Raw genomic sequence first — 27,559 nt, 5'->3', positions numbered from 1 at the left:
AATATACCCTATTTGAGAAATAAAGCTCAAAGCTAAACATCTCCCTTCTATTCTTACTTTTTCTAGAAGCAAAAATTGACAAGGCTGATATATATGCTAAATAAGAATCACACTCCTTGTATCCCTCCCTAGAGATGGTACATTAAAAAAAAATGATGTCATTTGCTGCCATGGACGGATTATACCAACTAAAATGAATCTCAATGTCCACTTATAGTTTATCTCTAGGTTGTTTGAGACATTTTTATCACCCACATGAACAAATACAAATATCATAAAAAGATACTTTAATGTAAAAACTTTTTATTGAACTATTATACTATTTAAAATACACTCTTCAAAGCAGTCACAAAAATTATAGCACTCAAACATTTTAGGTAAAACTCTTCAAGGGTAAGCTATTTTTTTTCAGTCAGCTTGTCCAAAGTTTAGTATCTAGAGGACACTACTACAGAGACTTGCAGTTGGTTCAGACTCAGTTTCTGCTCATGCTATGTAGAGCGTCCACAAGGTTTTTATTGTACTCTGCAATCTGCTTGGTCACAGTCTTCATAATTGACTGGTAATCACTCTCTTGACTCTTGGTTGCTATAACTAATTACATGAGTTAAGGGAGAACACTGATCAACAAAAATAGTGATCTATTTTGGCTTTGGAAGGAACCAATTCATACTGGTATTTTTCTTATTGAAAACGGAAAACAGCACAGAAAAAGCACAATTAGAATATATAGGAAAAATACAGTAGATTAAGATCATTTAAAACCTAAAAGGCCAAGCAAAACTTGTTTCAAAAAAGTACACCTACAGGGGCACCTGGGTGGCTTGGTCAGTTAAGCATCCGACTTCAGCTCAGGTCATGATCTTGCAGTTTATGAGTTTGAGCCCCACATTGGGCTCTGTGCTGACAGCTCAGAGCCTGGCGCCTGCTTTGGAGTCTGTGTCTCCCTCTCTCTCTCTGCCTCTTCCCTGCTCATGTGCGCACACACACTCTCTCTCAAAAATAAACATTAAAAAAAAATATTTAACTCTAAAAAAAAAGTACACTTATACTATAAAAGTTTTTGTATAGTTAATATGTTATGCATCTCAATCTAATTCTGTTCTGAAAACAGCTGAATGTTCAGAAGAACCATGTTCTCTAGAGTACCTCACAATTTCAGAAGTCTTTAGACTTCACTGTATTTCAAAATCGCCTACTTTGTGTTGCATAAAACTAGACTGCTGGACTAAAGTATACTGTGTGTGGGAATCTTTTAAAAAAAAAAAAAGTTTATTTATTTATTTTGAGAGAGGGGGAGAGAGTGAGAGCACGCAAGGAGGGACAGAGAGAGAGAGGGAGGGAGGGAGGGAGGGACAGAGGGAGAGGGAGGGAGAGAGAGAGAGAGAGAGAGAGAGAGGGAGAATCCCAAGCAGGCTCCATGCTCAGCACAGAGCCTGATATGGGGCTTGATCTTGTGATCATAACCTGAGCTGAAACCAAGAGTCAGGCGCTTAATGGACCAAGCCACCCAGGCACCCCGGGAATCTTCTGCTTTTAAACCAAGTTGCCCTATTGTGGGAACAGAGCTCCTGATGTATTTCATCTGGAGATAAGCTGGGATCCATGCTGCCCTGAGCTAAAGTTCAGCAGTTTCCTAGAGGAGAATCTATACCACCAATGAGTCAGGAGCTATTTTTCCAAGCAGAGATGTCCTTAAAGGGTCAAAGAAGGGAACTGAAAGTAAGTTTTGGGGAAACGTTTCTTACAACTTCACAACACATGCCCTCAGTAGCTGTTTCCTTCTCCTATATAGTAGCACAAAAAGATAAGTAAGAAGATGGGATATAAGTTCCACCTTAGTAGAAATGTGAGGTTGAATTGGCTGAAACACAAATAAGCTTGAAGGTCAAATTTCTCAGGAGACTATTCGGTTTACCTCCCTCTCCTGCCCGGATATCCAAGGTACAGACATACCCTAATTACTGTAGACTAGAGACTAACTCTTATTCATTTATGACCCACATAGTTTGGCTCAGTGATATTTGATAGATGTATGTTAAATTTCATTTCATTTCAACCTTTAAAGAAATTGCTAGGAAAAAAAAATCACTTAGTCAAGTTCATTTGCAGCTTTTTAAAGGATACATTCTTTCATCACAAAATTATTTTGCTCATGGTGTTGCCACTTCCTCTCCAAATTTGTAAGCTAAAAACACAAAATAACAATGTTAAACAGTACCCATACTCAGAACAATTATACACCCTTTTAGGAGGATAAGGAAAAAAACATTCAATTTTAAGTCTTATCAACTCCTTGCATTTTAGTGAGATAAAGCCATGGTACACAAAAAAGAAAATTAGAAAAGATTAAACAACCATAAATACATTAATAAATACAATGTTGAATTTGACAACAGGTTTTACTCTATATGTTTATTTTAATTGGAAAGCATTTACAATATTTATTATGCCAATGAATGTGCCAACTGAAAGACAATTTATGATTTTTTCCCTTTCCTAAAAGAACTAGAAACAAAAGAATAGGACATAATGGGAATCTCTCCTTGAAATCTGGAAGTCTAATGCCACAAATGTGATATATATTCTAACACTGTCAAAGGTTAAACTATATAGGAGTAACTTCCTTATTTCCAGGGCTAAATTTCCTGTCTAATTCCACAAGCTGTGATAAGAGCAGAGCTGCAGTGTGAAGATTATAAGAGGGTTGGTAAAAAGCTGGCGCTGTTACAATAATTTCTGCATCAACAGGAAACTAATGTGGATATTATATTGATGGTTGCTTCCTCAGAAGACAATTTTACTGTTATAGAATTAAATTGTTTTTCTGATTTAATTAACCTTGTAACTCTGGGTTATGGTCTTTCTTTTTTAAGATGCACATAGTACTTTTCCTAAGCAAAAGACTGTCTGAAAAATGAAACATTAAAATAACATTGTGCATGGACATTTCTAAGAGGTAATGATCATTTTTAAGAATCTGATAACTGAAGCAGCATTAATAATATTTCTTTCTACTCTCATGTTAAAATTATTTTAAGGGCATATGTTCAGTCTTAAGGTAGCATCCATCTCATTGTTTCTTCTAAAGAGATAAATCTAAATATTATGATAAATCCTAATTAATTGTATAAACTGTATGTGCCATGAGTTAACACTATTAAATCAGATATAGCTCCCCAGCTGGGAACTCAAAGTTAAGATGAACTTAAGGAAGCAGCCAGCATTTTTGGCAATAAATCTCTAATAACCTTTTGCAAAGTCAAGTACCAAACTTTTCCTCTTTGTTTCATACAAAGAGGTGGCCTTCTTAGAATGCAGCAGACCTCTTAAGTGCTAAATGAATAGTGCTATAAAAGCAACACTATGTAAAGGTCAACTTCCTTCTATATTATACATGTGTATTAGTGACTTGCCTTTAAACCTCCGAGGATATCTTGAAGCATTAATCTTTTTTTTTCCTACAACTTAATTAAACAGTCTGTTGTGTGTTCTTTATATATTCTGGATATTAACCCCTTATCAGATATATGATTTGCAAATATTTTCTCCCATTCTGTAAGTTGTTTTCATTTTGATTGTTTCTTTTGCTGTGAAGAAGCTTTTTAGTTCTATTAGGCATACATATTTATTTTTGCCTTTGTTACTTCAACTTTTGGTATCATAACCAAAACACTGCTACCAACACTCATGTCAAGGAGCTTTAAAAAAATTTTTTTTAATGTTTATTTATTTTTGAGAGAGAGACAGACAGAGAGCAAGCAGGGGAGGGACAGAGAGAGAGGAGAAAACAAAATCTGAAGCAGGCTCCAGGCTCCGAGCTGTCCGCACAGAACCCAACATGGGACTCAAACTCATGGACCACGAGATCATGACCTGAGCTGAAGTTGGACACTTAACCGACTGAGCCACCCAGGCGCCCCATGAGAGCTTTATCCCTATGTTTTCTACTAAGAGTTTTATAGTTTGTTTCAATATGAATATTGTTTAAATGATATCAAGTAAATAATAGCCATTCCTCAAAAAAGTCTGTTATGAAAATTATTTATAGGTGTCAAAAAAGTTTTCAAGAAAACAGTTGTGAAAGATAATGGGACCAGATTTTATGTGATCAGTAGGGATTCTCAAAAAGCAACAAATAATACAGAGAAGGACTGTAAATTGTGAGTTATGTTATGAATTTTTGTTACCAGTATATGGTGTTAAGTATATGATTAGTACTTGATGTGGGAATAAACAAGGTAGCCACTGACTGGGTCTAAGAAATTGTGTTTGTCAGGTGTTTTCCTCCTTAAGTATATTAATATTTTTTCCTAAGAACCATTTAAGACAATAGCCTCATAAACTTTTTCTTACATTTCTTCAGTATCCATCCCCACTCTAAACAGCCTAGGATAACTGTGCCACTTACAAATCTATATCTAGACCTGTACATCATGAAGTAGAGACAGAATAACTGATAAATTTGAGTAAAAAAATTAGTGATTTCTAAGCTTTTAGTTGTGGCAAATTCTGATGAGACTCCACCCCTTTCAAAAAGAATATAAGGTATATCTTTGTCTTTAAAATGGTAAATCCATATATAGCTGTCATAAAAAATCATCAAAAAAAGATCTTGAAATATTTAAGTGAGAAAATTAATGTTTAAAGACTATATGTATAGAATTTGATTTTTGGAAAAACAATATAAAATGGGTATAGAACTGCACAGGAAAAAGTTTACAAAGATATTATACCAAAATATTAACAGTGATTGCCTATCATGATCATATTATCAAATAAAGAAAAGAATAATTTTTCATGCATTTAGTGTTAATAAATCATAGTTACAAATTGCTAATGTATGTATACTAATTAGACATGAGAATGATCAATCCTTATCAGACCATAATTACTGATTTTGTACACATCACACATGCTTCATTTAATCCTCGAACAAATACTTTTTGAACACCTATTATGTGCAAACCCCTGGCACAGCGTAAGAAGAAAGTGAATGAAACAGAAATCATCTCTATCCTCTCAGACAGGGCACTTAATCTAAAAACTTCTGACATTGTTCAGGTAACTCTGTCAGTAGGATGAATGATATGAAAAGGGGGCTTGTCTATGCATCCTGTGTAAATAATCAGAAATGTAAATCAAGTAGTTCAAGTACAGGACTGCTTTTTACAGCATTAAACAGTTTTAAAACTAAAAATAACCTAAATGTGCAACAATATGGAACTGCTTCTGAAAATTATATCCATGAAGTCAAATATCATATAGAATCGTATTTTTTAAAAATGTACTGACAAGGGAAAGTGCTTATTAGAAACAAGTTTCTAAATAATATGTACCATATGATACCATTTCTTTAAATATATAGAAATACACATATACTTATGTGTACGTATAAAGTGTGTGTACATATAACATACACACAGAGACTAGAAGGACCTACACAAAAAGGACAAGAATTATTTCTTCTGTGAGATATTAGTCATTAAGGTTTATTTTCTTTATTTGTGGTTTTTATGATTTAGCAAAGTTTCTCCATTCAAAATGCTTGAGTTTTGAAATTTTTAAAAGCTATTATCGTAACAGCTATGCCTAGAACAGGGCCTAGAACAGAGTTCCCTTCAATATAGGCTTATAGAAGGAGAGCAAAAGTAAATTCACTTCTGAGTGGAGACTGTACACAGTCTGGCTATCTTGAAAACCAGAAAGTCTGGAAGAAAAACAAAACAACTTAAAGAAAAAAATTGTTTTGGGGTGGAAATATAGATTAAGAACATGGGACAGACAGTTTAAAAACAGAAATAAACTTCAGTCTTTTTTTTCTTTTTACCTGAGAATGTGTCTCATTTTCTTGCAATTGTGTTTTTAGCGTCTCATACTCTACATTTAGCTTCTCCGTTATTTTCTTAAAGGCATTTCTACGGGTTGTTAATACTGTTCTCTCCTGATGTAATTTCTAAATAGATCCAAATGGAAGCAAATAATAGACTTCAGTGAATATCTAGTAAGCCTATATAAATCATTTCCTACTTAAATAATTTCAATGATAGTCTGGTTAAATTCTACCAAGATTATAATTATTCTAAAACTTGTTTGTAAAATTACCTTTTGAGTTATAATAAGTGAAATCAATATTAATTGTATTAAGGCTGCTATATATATGTTCTTATCCAACCAAATTTAATTTAATTTAAATAATTTATTTTAATGTAAATAGCAAAGAAAAGCCACTAATAATAAAGTCTTAAGTACGGAAATATCATAATCAAACCTGCATTTAACAAAGTTCATATCTGTTGAAATGCGCTATCCCTCGCTTTTGCCTTTTGTTTAAAACTTGTATCTCTCTAAATTCCTACTACATATGTAAACATCTTTATTTTTTTTCTTAGCTTATATATCAAATAATCAACTGAAAATAGTAAATTCTATAAACTACATACATATTAATTTGTTAAAAAAAAACATTTGTATCATAATTCTGTAAGACTGTCACCATTTACCTTTTTCTTTTCTTCACCTGATGATTTTAAAGCTGGCAAATCATTATATGTTTCCAAATCAGCTGTCATTTGCTTAATTTTGCTTTTCAGAGAATGCTGTTCCTCAGTCATCTTACTTTCCAGAAGCTCCATTTTCTGTAGATCCAACTGTAGACGCTGACTATCTGAAACATAAGAAAATTCAAAACCATAGTCAAAACTTGATTCCTTTCACAAAGACAAATACAATGCAACCATTAAAAATCATGTTTTACAGAGTACCTGCAAAAGAAACGTGTTTCATTACAACCAACGAGACAATACAAAGATAAATTACAAAGAAAAAAAAATACTCTTCCTCCAGGTAACCAACATAACCTGATGTATACCAACATACTTGTCTCCATTCTCATACAAACATTCAAGAACACACAGGGTTTTTTTTCTTACTTAATAATATAACATATATTATGAGACCCATTATTTTTAATAGGGGCATGAAAGCAAATTAGGAAACATTATATATTTATATATATATATATGTAGCAAAATTTTATACCTACATATACAGTCAATTCTCATTACTTATGGTAGTTATATTCCATAAAGTTACTATAAATACTAGGTTAGCAAATACTAAATCATTTGCTCCTATGGGTGATACGGGGTTAGGTTCCTGAGAGCCCCTGGTCACAATATTTTCATCCATCAACTAATACATAACCTTGTTTTGTGTGTGTTTCTGTTTAAACATACCTTATTTAATATATATCGAATTCAAGGCCAACTTCTACCTGAACAAAGCTAACCTAACTCACATATTCTCTGTAAGGCACATTGCCTTACAATATTCTTAGGAATAGTGGGCTTAGGAACACGAACCAACACTTCAGCATTGTGCTTGGGAGCCATATTATACAGGAGAATCACCAACAAAAAGTACAAAACTGTGGCAAAAAGTGGCACCAAATATGCCACAAAAAGGATACTTGTTCACAGTATGAGGATTAAAACAAGAAGGCAGCATGTTGCCTTATTTGACCTCCACTGAAAAATGTATGTCAGGCAATACAAATTTTTCCTGACTTTGCACATGTCCACAAATGATCATGAAAGTGCTACAAGTATTAATTCTGGGGGTACAAATTAATTATGGTGAGTGGTAAATTCACAAATACAGAATCACGAATGAGGACTGACTGTAAATATATGTGTGTTTAAGAGGGAGTGTGTGTCTCATTCTTTGTTGCAAAAGTATTGAGCATCTACTATGTGCTAGGTGCTAAGAATAATATGGAGATCAACAGAGACATTGATTTTGCTCAAGGAGCTATATTCTAGAGGTAGAACCAGGATATTAAAGTAAGCACTTACAATAAGTTAGACAACTACCATGAAAAGAGTAATACAGAGTGCCATAAGAGCATATGGGACTAAGAGAACTCTCTAAATATATGCCTTTTAACTGAGTGAAGCCTTAAGGATTAGGAATCCACCAAACCAAGAAGTGAATGTGCTCCAGGCAACACAACCAATATATGCCAAGTCTAGAGGTGAGAAAGCGAGGTACACCTAAGCAAATAATAAAATTTAAGTATGATTAGGACCCAAAGTTCAAAGTGGGAAGAATTTCAGTTCATGAAGGGCTTTATAAATGAAAAAAGGGAATTGAAACTTTATCCAATATGGCCCTTTGTAGCAACGTGGATGGAACTGGAGAGTGTGATGCTAAGTGAAATAAGCCATACAGAGAAAGACAGATACCATATGGTTTCACTCTTATGTGGATCCTGAGAAACTTAACAGAAACCCATGGAGGAGGGGAAGGGGGAAAAAAAAAAAGAGGTTAGAGTGGCAGAGAGCCAAAGCAAAAGAGACTCTTAAAAACTGAGAACTGAGGGTTGATGGGGGGTGGGAGGGAGGGGGGGTGGGTAATGGGTATTGAGGAGGGCACCTTTTGGGATGAGCACTGGGTGTTGTATGGAAACCAATTTGACAATAAATTTCATATATTGAAAAAAAATAAAAAAAATAAAAACAGTAAAAAAAAAAAAAAAAAAAAAAAAGAAACTTTATCCAAAGGGCAATGGTAAGTAATCGATGAATTTCAAATCAAATTGTGGCATAATTAAATTTCAGAAGGTTTACTCTGGTTTCAATGTGGACAATTAATTAGAAAAGCATTACTAACATACAGAAGGACCAGTTAAATGTTGATTCAGTGATCTACATAAGAAATCTTAGACTGGTGTTAACACTTTGGGGATTTTTTTTTCATTAAGCAATATTTATTAAGTGCTTTCTGTGTGCCAGGCAAACTTCTAGGCAGAGGGGATACAGCAATGAATAAAGCATATGAAAATCCCTATCCTTATAGAACCTATATTCCAGTAAAAGACAACTATATATATGAAATCTAAAGTTATGTCACATGGAAGTAAATGAGGAAAAAATACAGGGGAGTTGTGGAGGGACTCAAGAGATATTAGGGATTTGGGGGTAACAAAACAGGCAAATGACTGGATACAGTGGTTGAGCAAGAGGAGTCAATGCAGAGTTCCATTTCTAACTTAAAGGTAAAGGAGTTGATGGTTGGGGAGGCAGACGGAAGTCTAAACTTTTGTTTGTAGGAGGGAATCAAATGAAAGGTTCAAGTCAACTTAGGATATGTTGTGCGAGTTACCTCAGAAACACCTAAATAGTAAACAGGACATGTATAGATACATGAGGGCATCTAAAGCCCTGAGAGAAATTTGAAGATAACTATTTTGAAATCATCCACATAGCACTTGAAACTATGGGTGTAGTTGAAATCATCAAGGGAAAAGGATTCATGACAGAACCTATTTTTAAAAGAATAAATTGACATGAGGGAGCCTATAAAGGAGAATAAGAAATGACCAAAGAAGTACAAGAAAAATGAAACCATGGTGAAAAGACATTTCAAGACTAGAGGAGTGGTTTGTAATGCAGATTACTATTTAGAGATTAAAAAAAAAAAAAAAAAGACTGCAAAATACAAGTTGTACTAACTGGACAGGAAAACCTTGATGTATTTCCTGAGAATAGATTTCATAGAAAGAAAAAAAAAATGGGACCAAGAGTGAGAGGAAGGTTTTGAAAACTTTGGCAGTGAAACCTCAGAAAGGGAGGGATGAGAGCTGGGCAGAGAATACTTGGGAGAGGTTTCTTCTTTTTTGCCAAGATGAAATATTTGAAGAAGACTGAAGAAGATATTGGCAAATGACATATCTGATAAAGGGTTAGTATCCAAAATATATAAAAACTGATACAAGTCAACACCAAAAGACCCCAAATAATCCAATTAAAGATGGGGAGAAGACATTAACAGACATTTTTTGAAAGAAGACATACAGACGGTCAATAGGCAAAAGATGCTCAACATCACTCATCATCAGGAAAATGCAAAAACTACCATGAGATATCACCTCACAGCTGTCAGAATGGCTAAAATAAATACAGAAGAAACAATAAGTATTGGCAAGAACGTGGAGAAAAAGGGACCCTTGTGCACTATGGTTGGGAATGCAAACTGGCGCCGCCACTATGGAAAACAGTATGGAGGTTCATCAAGAAGTTAAAAATAGAACTTCCCTATGATCCAGTAATCGCACTACTGGGTATTTATCCAAAAAATACAAAAACACTAATTCAAAGGGATACACGCACCCTTCTCTATGTTTACTGCAGCATTATTTGTAACAGCCAAATTATGGAATCAACCCAAGTGTCCACTGATAGATGAATGGATAAAGAAGATATGGCATATATATGTATATATATGTGTGTGTGTGTGTGTGTGTGTGTGTATACACACACACACACAATGTAATATTATTCAGTTATAAAAACGAATGGAATCTTGCCATTTGCAATGACATGGATGGAGCTAGAGAGCCTATACTACTAAGTGAAATAAGTCAGAGAAAGATAAATACATTATGATTTCACTTATATGGGCAATTTAGGAAACAAAATAAATGAGCAAAGGGAAAAAAGGAGAGAGAGAGAGAGAGACAAAGAGAGAGAGAAATAAAAAAACAGACTCTTTCTTAGCTATAGAGAATAAACTGATGGTTACTAGAGGGCAAGTGGGTAGGGGGATGGGTGAAAACAGATGATGGGGATTAAAGAGTGCACTTAACCATGATGAGTGCTGAGTAATGCACAGAATTGTTGAATCACTAAATCGTACACCTGAAACTCATATAACACTGTGTGTTAACTATACTGGGATTAAAATTAAAAACCATTAAAAAGAAAAGAAAAAAGACTGGAAAGATAAATACCAACATTTGGAAAGATAAATACCAACATTTTAATAGTCATAAATATTTGACAGTGGGAATTTAATATTTAAAAAGTTTTTATTTATGCTTTTCTGTATCTCCAAAATTCTCTGTAATGAATACAAATTACAATAAGAAGGCAATGTTTAAAAAAATAATGTTTTTTTAAATTTTTAAATGTTTATTTATTAAAAAATTTTTTTTAACGTTTATTTATTTTTGAGAGAGACAGAGTGCGAGCAGGGGAGGGGCAGAGAGAGAGGGAGACACAGAATCTGAAGCACGCTCCAAGCTCTGAGCTCTTAGCACAGAGCCTGATGCAAGGCTTGAACTCAAGAACTGCGAGATCATGACCTGAGCCGAAGTCGGATGCCCAACCAACTGAGCCACCCAGATGCCCCAATGTTTATTTATTTTTGAGAGAGAGAGAGAGAGAGAGAGAGAGAGAGAGCGCCTGTGCGTGCGCATGAGTGGGGGAGGGGCAGAGAAAGAGGGAGATACAGAATCTGAAACAGGCTCCAGGCTCTGAGCTGTCAGCACAGAGCCTGACGTGGGGCTTGAACCCACAGACTGTGAGATCATGACCCGAGCTGAAGTCAGATGCTTAACCAACTGGGCCACCCAGGCAGCTCCAAAAATATTTTGTTCTCAACAGAATTCTATAATATCTACCTTCTCTATTTCAGAGACTTTTAAACATTGTGGTTCTGAATTTAAAAGTCCTTTTTCAATGTGAGAGAAAGGTATGGTGGGAGCCAATATTACTGAGTACCTGAAATGTGCCTGACTTTATATGTTATCTCTTCTACTTCATAACAGCCTTAGGAGGTATGCTATCAGGAAACGGAAGCTTAGAAAGGTATTTTGTTCAAGGTCACACAACCAGTCAGGCTTTGGCGCTGAGTGATATTATTATCATGTTTATGAAAGGTTCATATTTAAGACAGCAAATGTTACTTAATGATCCAAAAAGATGCCTCAATGAGGAACAGTGAGCTATGAAAAGAGGAACATAACATTTGCTCAGTTTTGCTATTCAGGCTTCCCCAGACATCATTCTTTGTTTTACTTTTCTTATAGCTATCAAAGTAAAATATGAGGGGCGCCTGGGTGGCTCAGTTGGTTAAGCGTCCGGCTTCAGCTCAGGTCACGATCTCACGGTCCGTGAGTTCGAGCCCCGCGTCAGGCTCTGGGCTGATGGCTCAGAGCCTGGAGCCTGCTTCCAATTCTGTGTCTCCCTCTCTCTTTGTCCCTCCCCCGTTCATGCTCTGTCTCTCTCGGTCTCAAAAATAAATAAACGTTAAAAAAATTTTTTAAAAAAAAAGCAGCAAAGTAAAACATGATTAGAGCAAATTCAAAAGTGGATACTAAAATGGAACTGCATTGGGTAGTATTGACACTTTAACAATATTTATTCTTCCAATCCACGAGCACGGAATGTTTTTCCATTTCTTTATATCTTCTTCAACTTCCTTCATAAGCTTTCTATAGTTTTCAGCATACAGATCTTTTACATCTTTGGTTAGATTTATTCCTAGGTATTTTATACTTCTTGGTGCAAGTAAGTATACTTGGGGTTTTCCATGTATACCATGTCATCTGCAAAAAATGAAAGCTTAACTTCATCTTTGCCAATTATGATGCCTTTGATTTCCTTTTGTTGTCTGATTGCTGATGTGAGAACTTCCAACACTATGTTAAACAACAGCAGTGAGAGTGGACATCCCTGTCGTGTTCCTGATCTCAGGGAAAAAGCTCTCAGTTTTTCCCCATTGAGGATGATATTAGCTGTGGGCTTTTCACAAATGGCTTTTATGATGTTTAAGTATGTTCCTTCTATCCCAACTTTCTCGAGCATTTTTATTAAGAAAGGATGCTGAATTTTGTCAAATGCTTTTACTGCATTGATTGACAGGATATGGTTCTTATCTTTTCTTTTATTAATGTAATGTATCACATTGATTTGCGAATGTTGAACCAGCCCTGCATCCCAGGAATGAATCCCACTTGACCATGGTGAATAATTGTTTTTATATGCTGTTGAATTCGATTTGCTAGTATCTTATTGAGAATTTTTGTATCCATATTCATCAGGGATATTGGCCTGTAGTTCTCTTTTTTACTGGGTCTCTGTCTGGTTTAGGAATCAAAGTAATGCTGGCTTCATAGAATAAGTCTGGAAGTTATCCTTCCCTTTCTATTTTTTGGAATAGCTTCAGAAGGATAGGTATTATCTCTGCTTTAAACGTCTGGTAGAACTCCCCTGGGAAGCCATCTGGTCCTGGACTCTTATTTGTTGGGAGATTTTTGATAACTGATTCAATTTCTTCGCTGGTTATGGGTCTGTTCAAGATTTCTATTTCTTCCTGTTTGAGTTTTGGAAGTGTGTGGGTATTTAGGAATTTGTCCATTTCTTCCAGGTTGTCCAGTTTGATGGCATATAATTTTTCATAGTATTCCCTGATAATTGCTTGTATTTCTGAGGGATTGGTTGTAATAATTCCATTTTAATTCATGATTTTATCTGTTTGGATCATCTCCCTTTTCTTTTTGAGAAGCCTGGCTAGAGGTTTATCAATTTTGTTTATTTTTTCAAAAAACCAACTCTTGGTTTCATTGACCTGCTCTACAGTTTTTTTTAGATTCTATATTGTTTACTTCTGCTCTGATCTTTATTATTTCTCTTTTTCTGCTGGGTTTGGGATGTCTTTGCTGTTCTGCTTCTATTTCCTTTGGGTGTGCTGTTAGATTTTGTATTTGGGATTTTTCTTGTTTCTTGAGATAGGCCTGGATTGCAATGTATTTTCCTCTCAGGACTGCCTTCGCTGCATCCCAAAGCGTTTGGATTGTTGTATTTTCATTTTCGTTTGTTTCCATATATTTCTTAATTTCTTCTCTACTTGCCTGGTTGACCCATTCATTCTTTAGTAGGGTGTTCTTTAACCTCCATGCTTTTGGAGGTTTTCCAGACTTTTTCTTGTGGTTGATTTCAAGCTTCATCGCATTGTGGTCTGAAAGTATGCATGGTATGATCTCAATTCTTGTATACTTATGAAGGGCTGTTTTTGTGACCCAGTATGTGATCTATCTTGGAGAAGGTTCCATGTGCACTCAAGAAGAAAGTATATTCTGTTGCTTTGGCAAATGGATAAAGAAATTGTGGTTTATATACACAATGGAATACTACGTGGCAATGAGAAAGAATGAAATATGGCCTTTTGTAGCAACATGGATGGAAATGGAGAGTGTTATGCTAAGTGAAATAAGTTATACAGAGAAGGACAGATTCCATATGTTTTCACTCCTATGTGGATCCTGAGAAACTTAAGAGAAGAACATGGGGGAGGGGAAGGAAAAAAAAAATGGTTAGAGAGGGAGGGAACCAAAACATAAGAGACTCCTAAAAACTGAGAACAAAACTGAGGGTTTATGGGAGGTGGGAAGGAGGGATGGGTGGGTGATGCGTATTGAGGAGGGCACCTCTTGGGATGAGCACTGGGTGTTGTATGGAAACCAATACGACAATAAATTCCATTAAAAAAAAAGACAAAGACTTTCTGATTTGAAAAAATAAAAAATAAAATGAACTGCAATACATAATATGCACATCAAATGAAGATATCTGAATTCAAACCTAGCTAAGCTAGTTTCCTCTCTCCTGTGTTCCCAGGGTATGATAATAATCCTAAACATCCTGCAGTTACTTGTTTGTAGATAGAGGCATACATAGTGATATACTTTCACCTTTGAACATTTAGCTTTCACTCTACCTCTATTACAAGGTAGAGATATGAATAGCCTCAGAAAAATATGGTGGTATTTCAGAGTATTAAAAGCCAAACGTGAACATATTCCATTTATTACTTAGAGACTTAGGGGTGAAAGATTTTTATAATAAAATAAGATAAAATTTAATCTTAGAGTGGGATGTATTATTCCCTCTATGTATATATTATTTTTCTCTGGCACTTTCATTGTTTTTCCTTTATGTTGCATTTTATTTTTTTTTTTAATTTTTTTTCAACGTTTTTATTTATTTTTGGGACAGAGAGAGACAGCATGAACGGGGGAGGGGCAGAGAGAGAGGGAGACACAGAATCGGAAACAGGCTCCAGGCTCTGAGCCATCAGCCCAGAGCCTGACGCGGGGCTCGAACTCCCGGACCGCGAGATCGTGACCTGGCTGAAGTCGGACGCTTAACCGACTGCGCCACCCAGGCGCCCCTATGTTGCATTTTAGTAGTATGATGTGGTTAAGAGATTTTTATATCAATCTTGTTTAGGGTTCAATAAGCTTCTTACATACTGTTTTGTTTTGTTTTTTTTTAATCAAATTTGGGAAATTTTCAGCCATTATTTCTTCAGTTATCTTTTTTCTCCCATTCTCTGTCCCTCCACTCCTTCTGGAATTTCAATTACATGTATTTCAGACTGCCTGAAACTGACCCACAGATCATTTAAGTTCTGTTCATTTTTTTTTAAGTTTATTTATTTTGAGAAAGAGAACGTGCACATGCACTAGTGAGTGTGTGCAGGGGTGGGGCAGAGAAAAAGGGAGAGAGAGAGAGAGAATCCCAAGAGAATCCTGAGCTGAGAGAGCAGAGCCCTATGTGGGGCTCAAAACTCAAAAACCACAATGTGAGATCATGACCTGAGCCGAAATCAAGAGTAGGACACTTAACCAACTGGGCCACTCAGGCACTCCTACAGTCTCTGTTCACTTTTATTTCTTCTCCAGATTAGATCTTTTTTTTAAATCTTCAAGTTGATTGACTCTGTGGACTTCAATCTTCTATTAGGGTCATTCAATCAATTTTTCATTTGAGTTATATTTTCAATACTGGAATTTCCACTTGGTTCTTTTTTGTAATTTTTTATTTTCTCTGTGGTATTCTCCATCTTTTCATTTATTATGATTTTATTTTCCTTTAAACCCTTAAATATGTTTATAAACATTTAAAATCTTCTGTTCAACATCTGGATTATCTCTGGTTCAGTGTGCATTGATTGCTTTTCCCCTTGACTCACATCTTCCTAATTTGCTGACATATCTAGTAAGTTTTATAGTTTAATGGAAACTTCAAGTGATATGTTGTAGAGATTCTGGATTATGCCGTACTACTTTGGAAAGTATTGATTTTTATTAAATGAGCAATAAACTTTGCTAAACCAAAATTCTAAACTTTTCTCCTTTGGAGTAGAGAGCATGTAAGAAAATCTATATATGCAGTTCTTTCAATTTTTAACTGCTACTTTTTCCTAGGTTCCTTAAAGTTTACTCAATGCATACATAGTTCACTGGTCAGATTAGAATCTGAATAGAATTTATGCATGTATTTTGGCATTGAGTTGCCCTCTTACCAGGATGTCTTCCTTATATGTGGGCAGGCAATTAGTAAGTTAGTTTCTTCATATAAAATTTAGCAAAATTTACTTGTAATTGAGTTGTATTATCTATACAGATTCACTAATGGAAAAATCAAATACAAAGCTGCTATTAAATATTAAACTTTCTTCCTCTACCTATAAAACTAGAAAGATTATGGATTAAAATATAGGTGGAAGGTGACATTATAGTAAAAATATCATGTTCAAAAAACTGAATGCCTCCATAACAATGATCACAGGGCCTAAAATATCAAGTAGTTTTAAAAGTCTTCAAAAGACAATGATTTAAGAGAGGAGGTTTTTACCAAGCAAATTTAAGTTGGTATAATTAAATTTGAGCATTTCCTTTTGTCCCTTTAAGAGTTGCAAGACGGGGCGCCTGGGTGGCGCAGTCGGTTAAGCATCTGACTTCAGCCAGGTCACGATCTCGCGGTCCGTGAGTTCGAGCCCCGCGTCGGGCTCTGGGCTGATGGCTCAGAGCCTGGAGCCTGTTTCCGATTCTGTGTCTCCCTCTCTCTCTGCCCCTCCCCCGTTCATGCTGTCTCTCTCTGTCCCAAAAATAAATAAACGTTGAAAAAAAAAAAATTAAAAAAAAAAAAAAAGAGTCGCAAGACTCAGTCATACTGACATATATATCCTTAAAGAAACATACATATATACATGGACTTAAATGTTGTGGGATGGGTTTTGTTTTGTTCCATTCATATCTCTACTAGAGTTGGAAACAGTTAAAATGAAAACCAAAGTGCTGAATCAAAGTCCCGGAGGCTTATGATGTTTCAATGCTTCAAAAAGGAAAAGTATATAGCTTGTATATTTTGAGTGCTCAGTGAAAATGTTACTGAACTCTAACTACAGGTTTAATTTGAAGATATATTAGGGACATACATTTAGGAGCTATAGAAACTGCTTTTCCTAGAGAAAGGGAGAAAATGGTTGGTTGGTATGAGGTAAAGTTTATCTTCCTTTAACAGCGGGTCCCCTTGAAAAGCTAAAAACTTCTCCAAGGGAAGAGACAGGAAGAGGATGCAGACTAGTTCCTTCTGATATGCTATGAAGTTGCAAAGTTTACTAAGCAGTGTGTACATAGTAGCAAAATCTCAGAAGGAACCACTTTGACATGGGGAAATGTTTCTGAAATATTCTGCCATCAGTGCATTTGTTTATTCCTTGGAGTTTCCTTTCCAAAAATATAAATAAAAACTATTGCTGACAGATTTCTTGCCTCTTTACTCATGAATACAGCACTGTTTTGCAGTCTTTTTTTTTTTTTTTTCCATTATTGTCCCCCTATGGAGCTTTTTGTAGATAATTATTTTCCCTTATCACTGCTCTCTCATGAAACTTTTATATTACAGATATAATGTATATATGTTAATTGTACAGTGACACTTTGGAGGGCCACAAGCCATTATAATCAAGATTTTTTTTTACTCTCCCAAGAAATAATTTTTCCCCTGTGGGAATAATATTGTTCCATTAAAAAATAAGAGTACACTAAGAAAATCAGGTGATTTCCAATCATAAACTCAAGAGCAAAAGGGGAGGCAATTCACAAAAGGGAATATAAAATTCATTATCTCTGAAAGGTGAAGTAGAATATTATAGACTTCTTATGGTGATTTGTAGACATAAGAAACTTCATGTGGAGGATAGTATTAAGAGAGGAAAAATCATTTATATGCTTGGTTTAAATTAACATTTAAAAATAATTGAGTAAATGCAACTAATTGTACAGGCCAAAAAATTCAAACCATTATTAATAAGGAAATTTTTCAGTAAAATTCTTATCATAGTAATAAACCTGAATAAAATTGAAGCCAGCTCTCATTCTTTTTCAACCGTACATCACTGGAGAAAATATAATGGCTAGTTTTTAAAAGAAAATGTAAAGAATAAAGTATAAAAGTATGAAAGGAATTCAAAGTCCTTATAATTGAATTCATTACCTGGTACTGATATTTATCTTTTTAAAAAATGTATGTTTCTTAACAGCCATTTTACAAAGATAGCTTAAAGGAGCAAAAAACTTTTCAAATTAAAATTGAAAATAGATAAATGAAAGCCTTAAAACTATAGTCTAAAACACAAAACAGAGATTTCCTAGATGGAACAATTAAAGATAAAATTCTTTACCTTATAGAAAAAAGAAAATTTAGATGTAAAAATACTCATATTTGAAAAGATCTCGAAGAGGTATTTACACACCCATGTCCACTGTAGCATGAATCACAATAGCCAGGAGGTAAAACAACCTAAATGTCCATCACCAAATGAATAAAAAAATGTATGTATAGTATGTACATACTATAGAATATTATTTAGCCTTTAAAAAAAGGAGACCCTGTTACATGTTACAACTCTGATGAACTTCAAGGGCATTGTAAGTAAAATATCCATTCACAAAGAGACAAATACTGCATGATTCCACCTATAAGAGGTATTTAAAGTAGTCAAACTTATAGAAACAGAAAGTAGAATATGGCTAGCAGAGGAGAAAAATTGAGAGGGAAATGGACAGCTGTTTAATGCGTGTAAGTTTCAGTTTTGTAAGATGAACAAGTTTTAGATATCTGTTGCTCAACACTGTGCCTACAATTAATGGTTAAGATGGCAAATTTGTGTTCTGTGTTTTTTATCACAATTTTAAAAATTCTGATAGTTAAACCAATAACAGGTATAAGTCACATTTAAAATGTACCTCCTCTAGTTGTTTAGTATATATTCAGATATACAAGTAAAGCTATAGCAAACAAACTCTAAACAAATCTGGACAGATAAAATATACTTGACTGTATAAAATAACGATAATTGTCCAACTATATCATCATTCTAAATTCAACTGTATATGAATAACATTCGGTATACATTTATAGGTCTATAATCCTTATTAAAAAAAACTCCTAGGTTATTGTGTTTTAGAATGCAGAAGTCTTCAGATTTTAAAAAAATGATACAGCACATATAATGATTATAATAGAACTCCCATAGCAGGGTCTAAGGCAGCATCCTGTCATCAAGTACTTGGCTATTTCTGAAGCAAAAAGTATGAACAGTCATATTAGGTAGGATAATTAAAGACTATAAATAGCCTCATGTCAGTTCAGGTCAGGTTAGGTTTTGTGGCCAGGAGCTTTTAGACCTTAGGATTCCAGATAAATGAATACTGTGGATCTCTTATTCCATTTCAAGAATCTCAAAATTTTTACATTAGTAAATATTAATTCTTTATTCCTTGTAATTTTACTAACTGCCAGTGTAATTCCAAGTAGACAAATAAAAACATAGCTAATTCAAAGTCACCACATACCAGCATAAAACATATCCATAGTTAGAATCTATTAGCTTAAAAATCAAAGGTTCCATACAAATTTTGACTTTATCCTAAACTTTTTGTCTTTTGAGTATAGTTGACATCCTATCCTAAACTCTTTAAAATCTATTTTGTGTATTAGTTTTTAACCTCTATCTGCACTGCCCAAGTGGCAGCCATTGGCCAATTATCGCTTTAAACTTTCGACTATGTCTAGTCCCAAGTTGAGATGGACTGTGACTGCAAAATCTCATGGATCATTTTTATACTGAGTACATGTTTAAACAATACTTTTTTGGATACACTGGATTAAATAAAATATATTATTAAAATTCATACACCTCTTTTTAATAGGGAATTTAAAATTATATATGTGGCTGGCATTACATGTCTAGTGGAGAGTGTTGCTTTAATACCATGTTAGTCATAATGGCTGAAACTAATTATAATTAAAACATTACTTCCTCTAGGATACCTCTCTGGGGGGGAGGGGGGGTGGATATGAACCCAATGTCGGGTTGCTCCTTATGCTTCTATCATAGTACTGCTTCATTATATTTTAGTTGTTTGTCATTATTCCACCAAGTTCAAAGTTCCTTGAGGAAAGAGACCGGACTTTTTTTTTTTTAAATCTCTGCATACACATTTTATAGCACAAGCATAGAACAAATATTCAGTAAATGTTAAAAATGAATCAGAATGTCCCAATGAAATACTATTAAGCTGATGTGAAAAGTCACACACAATTCTGAGTCTATAAGTGACTGGAGCAATAAGCAATCATATATTTTCAGCCTTTCAAAAAAATCAAATGAAATAGTATTAAAGTTTTAAAGTTTCAATTTGTCATGGAAAATATAAAAATCTATGTTCTCTCACCTGAAGTCAAATTTCTAGCTGTACTTTGCGACTTCTGCATTTCAGTAGATTTAAAATTGAGATCATCCTGCATCATCTTCAGCTCTTGATTGGTGATAGAGGATATCTGTTTCATACGATTTATATTCTGTATTTGTAGAGAAATAAAAATAGAAAAACTACACTGATTTAACTCTTCAAGAAAACTCCTGGAAAACACTGCTAAGGGACTAGATGTTGTGAATTGAAATACATCATTCATTATATATGTTTCATGTATGTTTATAAGAGTATAGTGAGATTCAAAGTCAGGTTTTCTCAATATGGAGAGACTAAAGCAAATGTAAAAGAAGTAATTCTGAATTTTATTTCACTGTAGAAGAAATTCAACTACACTATTTTAAGAACTATTTGGGGGTCTTACGACACTTAGAATATTTAAAAGAAATTGCATTTTTCCTTCTATGCTAGCACTCATTAGTAGCTGCTCAATAAACTTTTTTTTTTTTTTTTGAATAAATGAAGATACTCCTTGGTATCATATACTCTTAAAGAGTATTACAAGAAAAGAATACATTCTATTTATAGTACAAATTACAATGTAAAAATATATCAACATTTTCCATTATAACATGTAGATGATTTTGAAGTTATCTGTGCAAGCATTCCTTCTCTAAGTTTAAACACATCAACAATGGAAGAAAATCATTAATAATTACTCTGAATTAGTCCCTCACTTACTGCTAAACACTGACATCATACATGTTACCCTTTTCCCCTACTGTCCTTAGCTGAATTTTGCTAGAAATACACAAATTAAAGGAATAAAATAATAATCAAGGGAATTTAAAGGAAACAGATTAAATGAGCATATGCCATTGTGAACCACTGCATTTTCTGAACTGTATTTGGAAAGGTAATCACAGTAAAAATAATGAGAGCACTAAGACAGGCACATGGTACTTACTCTACTAGAGTGCTCCAAAAGTGTAACAATGTTGGCTTCTATCTGTGCCTTCCTTTCAAGTTCCTGATTCTTAGTTTCCTCAAAAGTCTCAATAAAAGCTACAGATTCAAAATTACAATGAGAAGTTACTGTTAATATAGTTAATACTATATAAACTCTGATTTGTACGTCTTAACAGTACTTTTTAGAAATTCAAAGCAAATTTCATTTTTTTTGTTTGTTTCTACGATTTATTTATAATTTTTTTAACTTTTTAATTTTATTTAAATCCAAGCTAGTTAACATGGAGTGCAGTAATTTCAGGACTAGAATTTAGTGATTCATATGACTTACATATAACACCCAGTGTGCATTCCAGCCAGTGCCCTCCTTAATGGCCATCACCCATTTAGCCCATCCCCCACCCCAAACCCCTCTAGCAACCCCCAGTCTGTTCTCTGTATTTTCAAGTCTCTTATGGTTTGCCTCCCTCTCTTTTTATCTTGTTTTTTTCTTCCCTTCCCCTATGTCACAGTCAATTTTAAGGCACGGTTTCATCTTTTATTAACTCAAGGGTAATTAAATTATTGAATAAGAACATTTCTACATATTTTCACAATTAAAAAAAAAGTTTTTTGAATGTTTATTTTTGAGACAGAGAAAGAAACAGAGTGTGAGCAAGGGAGGGCAAAGAGGGAGAGAGGGAGACACAGAATCCAAAGTAGTTTCCAGGCTCTGAGCTGTCAGCACAGAGCCTGACTCAGGGCCTGAACCCACAAATCCTGAGATCATGATCTGAGCCAATGTCAGACACTTAACCAACTGAGCCACCCAGGCACCCCTACTTATTTTCAAACTTTTAAAGCTTAACTGTTGTGATCTTAATACAAGTAAACTAAAAGTTACTCAGAAATAATAGTTGATATAAAGAAGAACAGAAAAAAATCTGTTCTTACATAGGATCTCCTTGATCTATAATTATTAATATTTACAATTAGTCACTAATTTCAATACTGAGAGTAGTTACTAATAACTATTTTATCTGAAAGTGAGTATTTTACTTATAATGTTGCATTAATCTCAACTAAATAAATTTAATAATTTATTCACATTATAAATAGTTTCTAAGAAATCCTCCTTCTCTTGTCTTATAGAATGAGTACATAATTTACTTTTTCATATTCTTAAAATTTTTTTTTAATCTTTATTTATTTTTTGAGAGAGAGAGAGAGAGAGAGAGAGAGAAAGAGAGAGCAAGCCAGCGGGAGAGGAACAGAGAGAGAGGGAGACACAGAATCCAAAGCAGGCTCCAGGCTCCGAGCTGTCAACACAGAGCCTGATGAGGGGCTTGAACTCACAAACCGTGAGTTCATGACCTGAGCCGAAGTCAGAAGCTTAACCGACAGAACCAGCCAGGAGCCCCTACTCTTTTTTATATTCTTAAAAATGTATTCTATGGCTTTCCCCAAAATAAAAACTTACAGTAAGTTAAAAACAACTTTACTGTTATTATGAAACAATGAATTAATTTTGAGATAATTTTTGGTACTTGCTGAGATTTTAAAGAAATCTTGGGATGTTGTGAAATCAGAATTAGCAATTACTACTTTATGGCATGCTTCGATGAGGGTAACAATTGACATCAGACCTATAAAACTTCAGATTCTAGTAAAATGATTATTAAAAAAGGAAACCAATAATAAATATTAATTTTGAAAAATTTCTGAATGTACAACACAATTTTAAGTGAAGATCTACTTACAAAGTTAAGATTTTTAAAAAGTAAATTAGAAGTTGCAACAGAAGGCTACCAAAACTACAATCAGTGACAGAATCAAGTAGCAAAATCTGAGGTAAGGGCTGATATATAATGAGAGAAGTATTATAAAGAGTTAAAAAAAAAAAAAGGTGAAAGACACTAAAGATGAATGCAGTGAAGCATGTAAAAGAGAACATTCAACATTCAATCAATAAGTGGTCTCTATACAATTAATGTAAACGCTAGTTTTAGAATCTATCCCTAACCTAAAAATACTCATACACACAAATATACAAAACCTTTCTAAATTCTCTACCCATCCCTAAGCTCTGCTTGATATTTATTAATTCCTCAAGGCAAATGCTTTGAATGTCCACACTCCTAGGTTTATTACTAGCTACTGTATCTTCCCAAAACGAGATCTCTGATTTGGTATAAATGAACAGATACCTGAGAATATTTTCATATCAATAAGATGACCACTTACTGTCCATATTTTCCTCTCGTTTTTTTAGTTCCTTGTACTTCTGATTCATTTCACCTATACGAGACACAAAATATAACATCAATTTCACAAACTCCAGATGGTGTTCTAAATACAAAATATCTCTTAGGTTCTCTATATACCAATGGTCACTTTTCAGTGACCATTAGTTACTGAAAATTCATTATTTTCAATTCAGTGACATTCTTTTATATTAACATAGAATCTTTTTCAATACCTATATACTTATGTTTGACTATTTGGAAAAAACAATGTCCTGACTGGAAAGGACTTAAAAGCTTTCCAATGGTTCTCTATTTCAGTCCCAACTTGGAGCTATTCAACCTGCACATGAACACCACTGGTGATGGGAATCATAAGTTCCCACAGAAGTTCATTCCATCTTTGAATAACTCACAACAGGAAGCAAAAACAGCAAAGTTAGCTCCCTCACAGAATTTAAAATCTAAAGATTGAACATGTAATTAGAACGGACTAAGTGCTACCTCATGAAAAAGAATGCTATAAGAGCACAGAATATGGACAACTTACCTAGTTAAGGAATTCACAGAAATGTTCTCTAAAGAAGCAATATTTAAGCTGCATTATATAAAGAATAAATGAATAGGAGTCACCTGGTTGAAACAGAGAAGGGGTTCAAAGTCAAAGCAATGCAAATACAGAAACTCCAAAGTGAACAAGGAAGTGAAAGAGCGGTATGGCAGAGGCAGAAAATGTGAAGTGAAAAAGTGGCACAAAGAGAAGGCAAAGTGATGAGAGATCTTAAAAGACACATATAAAGAAGTTTGGACTTTCACCTAAGGACAATGGCAAAATTACTAAAGAATTTTAAGCAGGGGAATCAAATGATCAATTTGCATTTTTGAAAAATATCTCTGGTTGAGTGAATAAAAGGGAAATAAATTTTGGCGACAATATAACCAGTTTAGGAGGTTGTCACAGTAATCCAGGTAAAAGATGAAGGTTCCCTGGAGTAGGGCAGTGGCAGTTAGGATGGAAAGCAGATTTTTGTTGCAGACATTTAAGAGCCAGAGTGAACTGATTTTGTAGGACTCCCAGGTTTCTGGCCTGGGCAACTGAGGACATGGTCATATCATTAACTGAAAAGAGAAGCAAGTTTAGGAAGAAGTTGCTTACAGCAGGTCTGGATATGTTGCATTTAATATATGTGAAAGACATGTTAAAAGGGCAAAAATCTAAGACCCCAATAAATGGATGAAATTGGACACTTTAGCTGCATAAAGGGACTGTTATAGAGGTGGATCATGATTATTTTATGACAACAGGATTTTCAGCGTAACAAAAAATGAGTTTTAGAAGCACACTGCTATTTCCCTGGACTAGTGAGACAGCTGCAGCCCTGTGTTCTCAGAGTCCCAGGTAGAGAAAGCATAATAAGTTTGTGCTTGCATCAATCTGCAATTTCTTCATCTGAGTCAGTCAATTTTTAGCATTTTGGAAAAACCAAGAAACGTTATTAAGATGATATCTAGCAAAGATGGTGAGAATCATAGACCAGAGATTCCTAAGGAAGTTCCTGATAAGGAGCTGGTGGATAGAAGAACTTTAAGAAGAGTTCAAAGAAAATGGGAGCCAAAGGTTATAGTGCATAGGTTAAAACCCAACGGTCAGCCTGTGTTCTATTTAAACTCCTATGCAGCTTTTTCAAATACTGGTTAGATTAAAGTTAGGGAATAGAGAAGACAGTTGGGGTAGAACCTCAAATTACATGGAGGCATGGCCTTCTACTTATATATATATATTTGCTTGGGTGGGAAGTGAGTTACAAGTACAAGAAGGTGATGGAACAGAAACCTGGGTCAGCAGTTTTATTGCTTTCTGGTCTAAATATTTTCGCCAAACTCATTGAGGAGAGCCCTGATACAGAGAAAATCTTGTCAAGGCCCCCAAAACAGTATTGACAATAAAAAGCTAAAAGTGAACTCCACTCCTTAAGAAGAGTAAATACCCTGTGGTCCTTAATTTCCAGCCAATGAACACCGAGAACCAATGGGAAACATTGGGTTCATTCAGACTAAGGCTTTGGATGCATCAACTTTACTGAACAGCTATCTGAGTTCATATGATCACCAATGGTCTCAAAGCATATTGATGCATGATAGGTTATTAAGGGGAAGAGGAGAGATAATTTGTTATTAATAACAAACTTTGCATACAATGTTTTAAAATTAGTCTTAAAATAAGTATCACCATTCACTCACCTTATGGCAACAGTTTTTTGAGTTGGGAACAAAGAATTAGAGATGGAATACCCTCCACAGGAGGATTATATGCATGGAAATGTTACATAACATGTGAAGTAGCAGAAAAGGTAGTTTCTGCTGAACCTGCCACAGCCCAGGTTTCTAAGAAAGTCCTGATTGAGAAGTTGCGCCAGAGATTGGTCAGGCATTAAAGAATTGGGAGGAAGGCTTGCATCCTATGCTTTACAAAAATGTAACTACCATCGTATCTTTCTTCTTACTTAAAAGAATCTCCTATACATGCTGTTTCTAGTTCCTCATCTTGCTATCAGACCTCAAGACATGTAATGAGACTTCTCCTTCTACCATTCTAATGAAACTTCTCTCCGTAAGGTTATATGATTCTTTAGTTATCGAATCCAAGGGGGCAGTTTCCAGTTCTTATATTACACTGTAATATTTGACACTATTGATACTTTCTTCCTTCTTTCAATTTTTTCCCCCTTATTTGTTACTGTTAGGGTGGGAACTTCTGATTTCTCTCACTCTCAGATCATTCTTTCTGTATTCTCTTCATGGCTTTCGCTTTCTTATTTAAATTCTGGTTTCTGCCTTTAGTTGACTTCTAATGCTACATTACATCCAAGAAAATTGTACTCATTCTTGTGGTTTAAGAACTCCCAAATTTGACCTTTTCCCTAATTTTCAGATTGTTTTATCCAACTGTTTACTAGATATATTCATGTGGGTACTTTCAAGACATCCTAATAGTTTATTAATAATTAAATTCATCAGTCTTCCCTCTCAGAGTCTGCACCGCTCTGTATTCCCTTTTATGTTTGGAAGTCCTTCGCCACACACTTATCATCCAAGTCAGAAACCTGGGAGAGTATTTCCTCCTTCTCTTTTCAAATCCTTGTTCTTAACTGTCATCAGATTGAGCTAGAAGACATATCTGGTCAATGTCTCCAACTATACAGCTGGCCAGCTGGATTAGAAAGGACAGAGCTCCCATATAGCTTAGCAGATTACCAAGCTTTGTAAAACCTTCTCCCTTATCATTGTTGTTAGGAATAAAAGAGGTTGGGGCACTAGTAAACGCCTCTATTTTGTGATTTCTCAGTTGGAGGATTCATATCTGAGCTGTCCATGATAGGCAATGTACAGATGTGGGCAGTCCTGAGGTAGGGTAAAATACAGGAGTTATTACCAAATGTACCCTTAGTTGTACTATTAAAGGAGAGTTCAATATCATAGATACGGGAAGCTAATCAGTATATTACCTGGAGGTGCCAAAGCAGGCAAGCAGAAGGACCTTAAGTAGTAAGATTAAAGAGACCAAAGGAGTAGGAAAACAGCACGCTGATAAGGGTTATTTTAGGGTTATCCTCAAATTCTGAATATATGATGTAATTATAGCTCTACATAATTTACTTCAAATTTACTGAATGCCTGCTATGTGCTAGATACTGTAGCAGGTGCTACAAATCAAAATGAACAAGATAGTTACAACTCTATCATAGAAAGGATTACAATCTACATTAGGTGTACATGTAGAACCAAAAGCTACAATGGAACCTAAGTGTTCTAACTGAGGTATATATGAAGTCCTGTGGTAAGTAGATAGGTGAAAGAGTTCAGGAAGTATCCTATCAGCAAGGCACTCTAACAGGTAATATAGAAATTACAGAGATGAAGAAGACCTTTACATTCAAGACATTTATACTCCACCAATGCAAGTACCCCAAAATTATAAACTGTTAACTCAGGCCTTTTTCCCCCTCACTTGGAGGAA

At 34.7% G+C, this 27,559-nt stretch overlaps 1 protein-coding gene across 3 annotated transcripts in view; it reads right to left on the bottom strand.

Annotated features, from left to right (window-relative positions):
- Positions 1-283: 283 nt before the first annotated feature.
- The window catches only part of IFT74 (intraflagellar transport 74), a 91,586-nt gene continuing 64,310 nt past the window's right edge, over positions 284-27,559 (bottom strand). For 2 of the 3 annotated variants that reach the window (XM_045467645.1, XM_045467644.1), the window contains exons 14-20: positions 23,543-23,596; positions 21,318-21,415; positions 20,372-20,498; positions 6,504-6,667; positions 5,831-5,956; positions 2,128-2,188; positions 284-594 (exon numbers count right to left, since the gene is read on the bottom strand). In XM_045467645.1, the coding sequence (XP_045323601.1) occupies positions 476-594; positions 2,128-2,188; positions 5,831-5,956; positions 6,504-6,667; positions 20,372-20,498; positions 21,318-21,415; positions 23,543-23,596 (749 nt within the window). In that variant the 3' untranslated portion in view covers positions 284-475. The remainder of the gene's footprint in view (positions 595-2,127; positions 2,189-5,830; positions 5,957-6,503; positions 6,668-20,371; positions 20,499-21,317; positions 21,416-23,542; positions 23,597-27,559) is intronic. The other variant, XM_045467646.1, reaches the window with a different exon arrangement.

This window comes from Leopardus geoffroyi, chromosome D4, assembly GCF_018350155.1.
Source record: "Leopardus geoffroyi isolate Oge1 chromosome D4, O.geoffroyi_Oge1_pat1.0, whole genome shotgun sequence".
Taxonomy (NCBI): domain Eukaryota; kingdom Metazoa; phylum Chordata; class Mammalia; order Carnivora; family Felidae; genus Leopardus; species Leopardus geoffroyi.
Note: the sequence above shows the minus strand (reverse complement) of the source record. Positions and strands in the feature narration are given on the sequence as shown.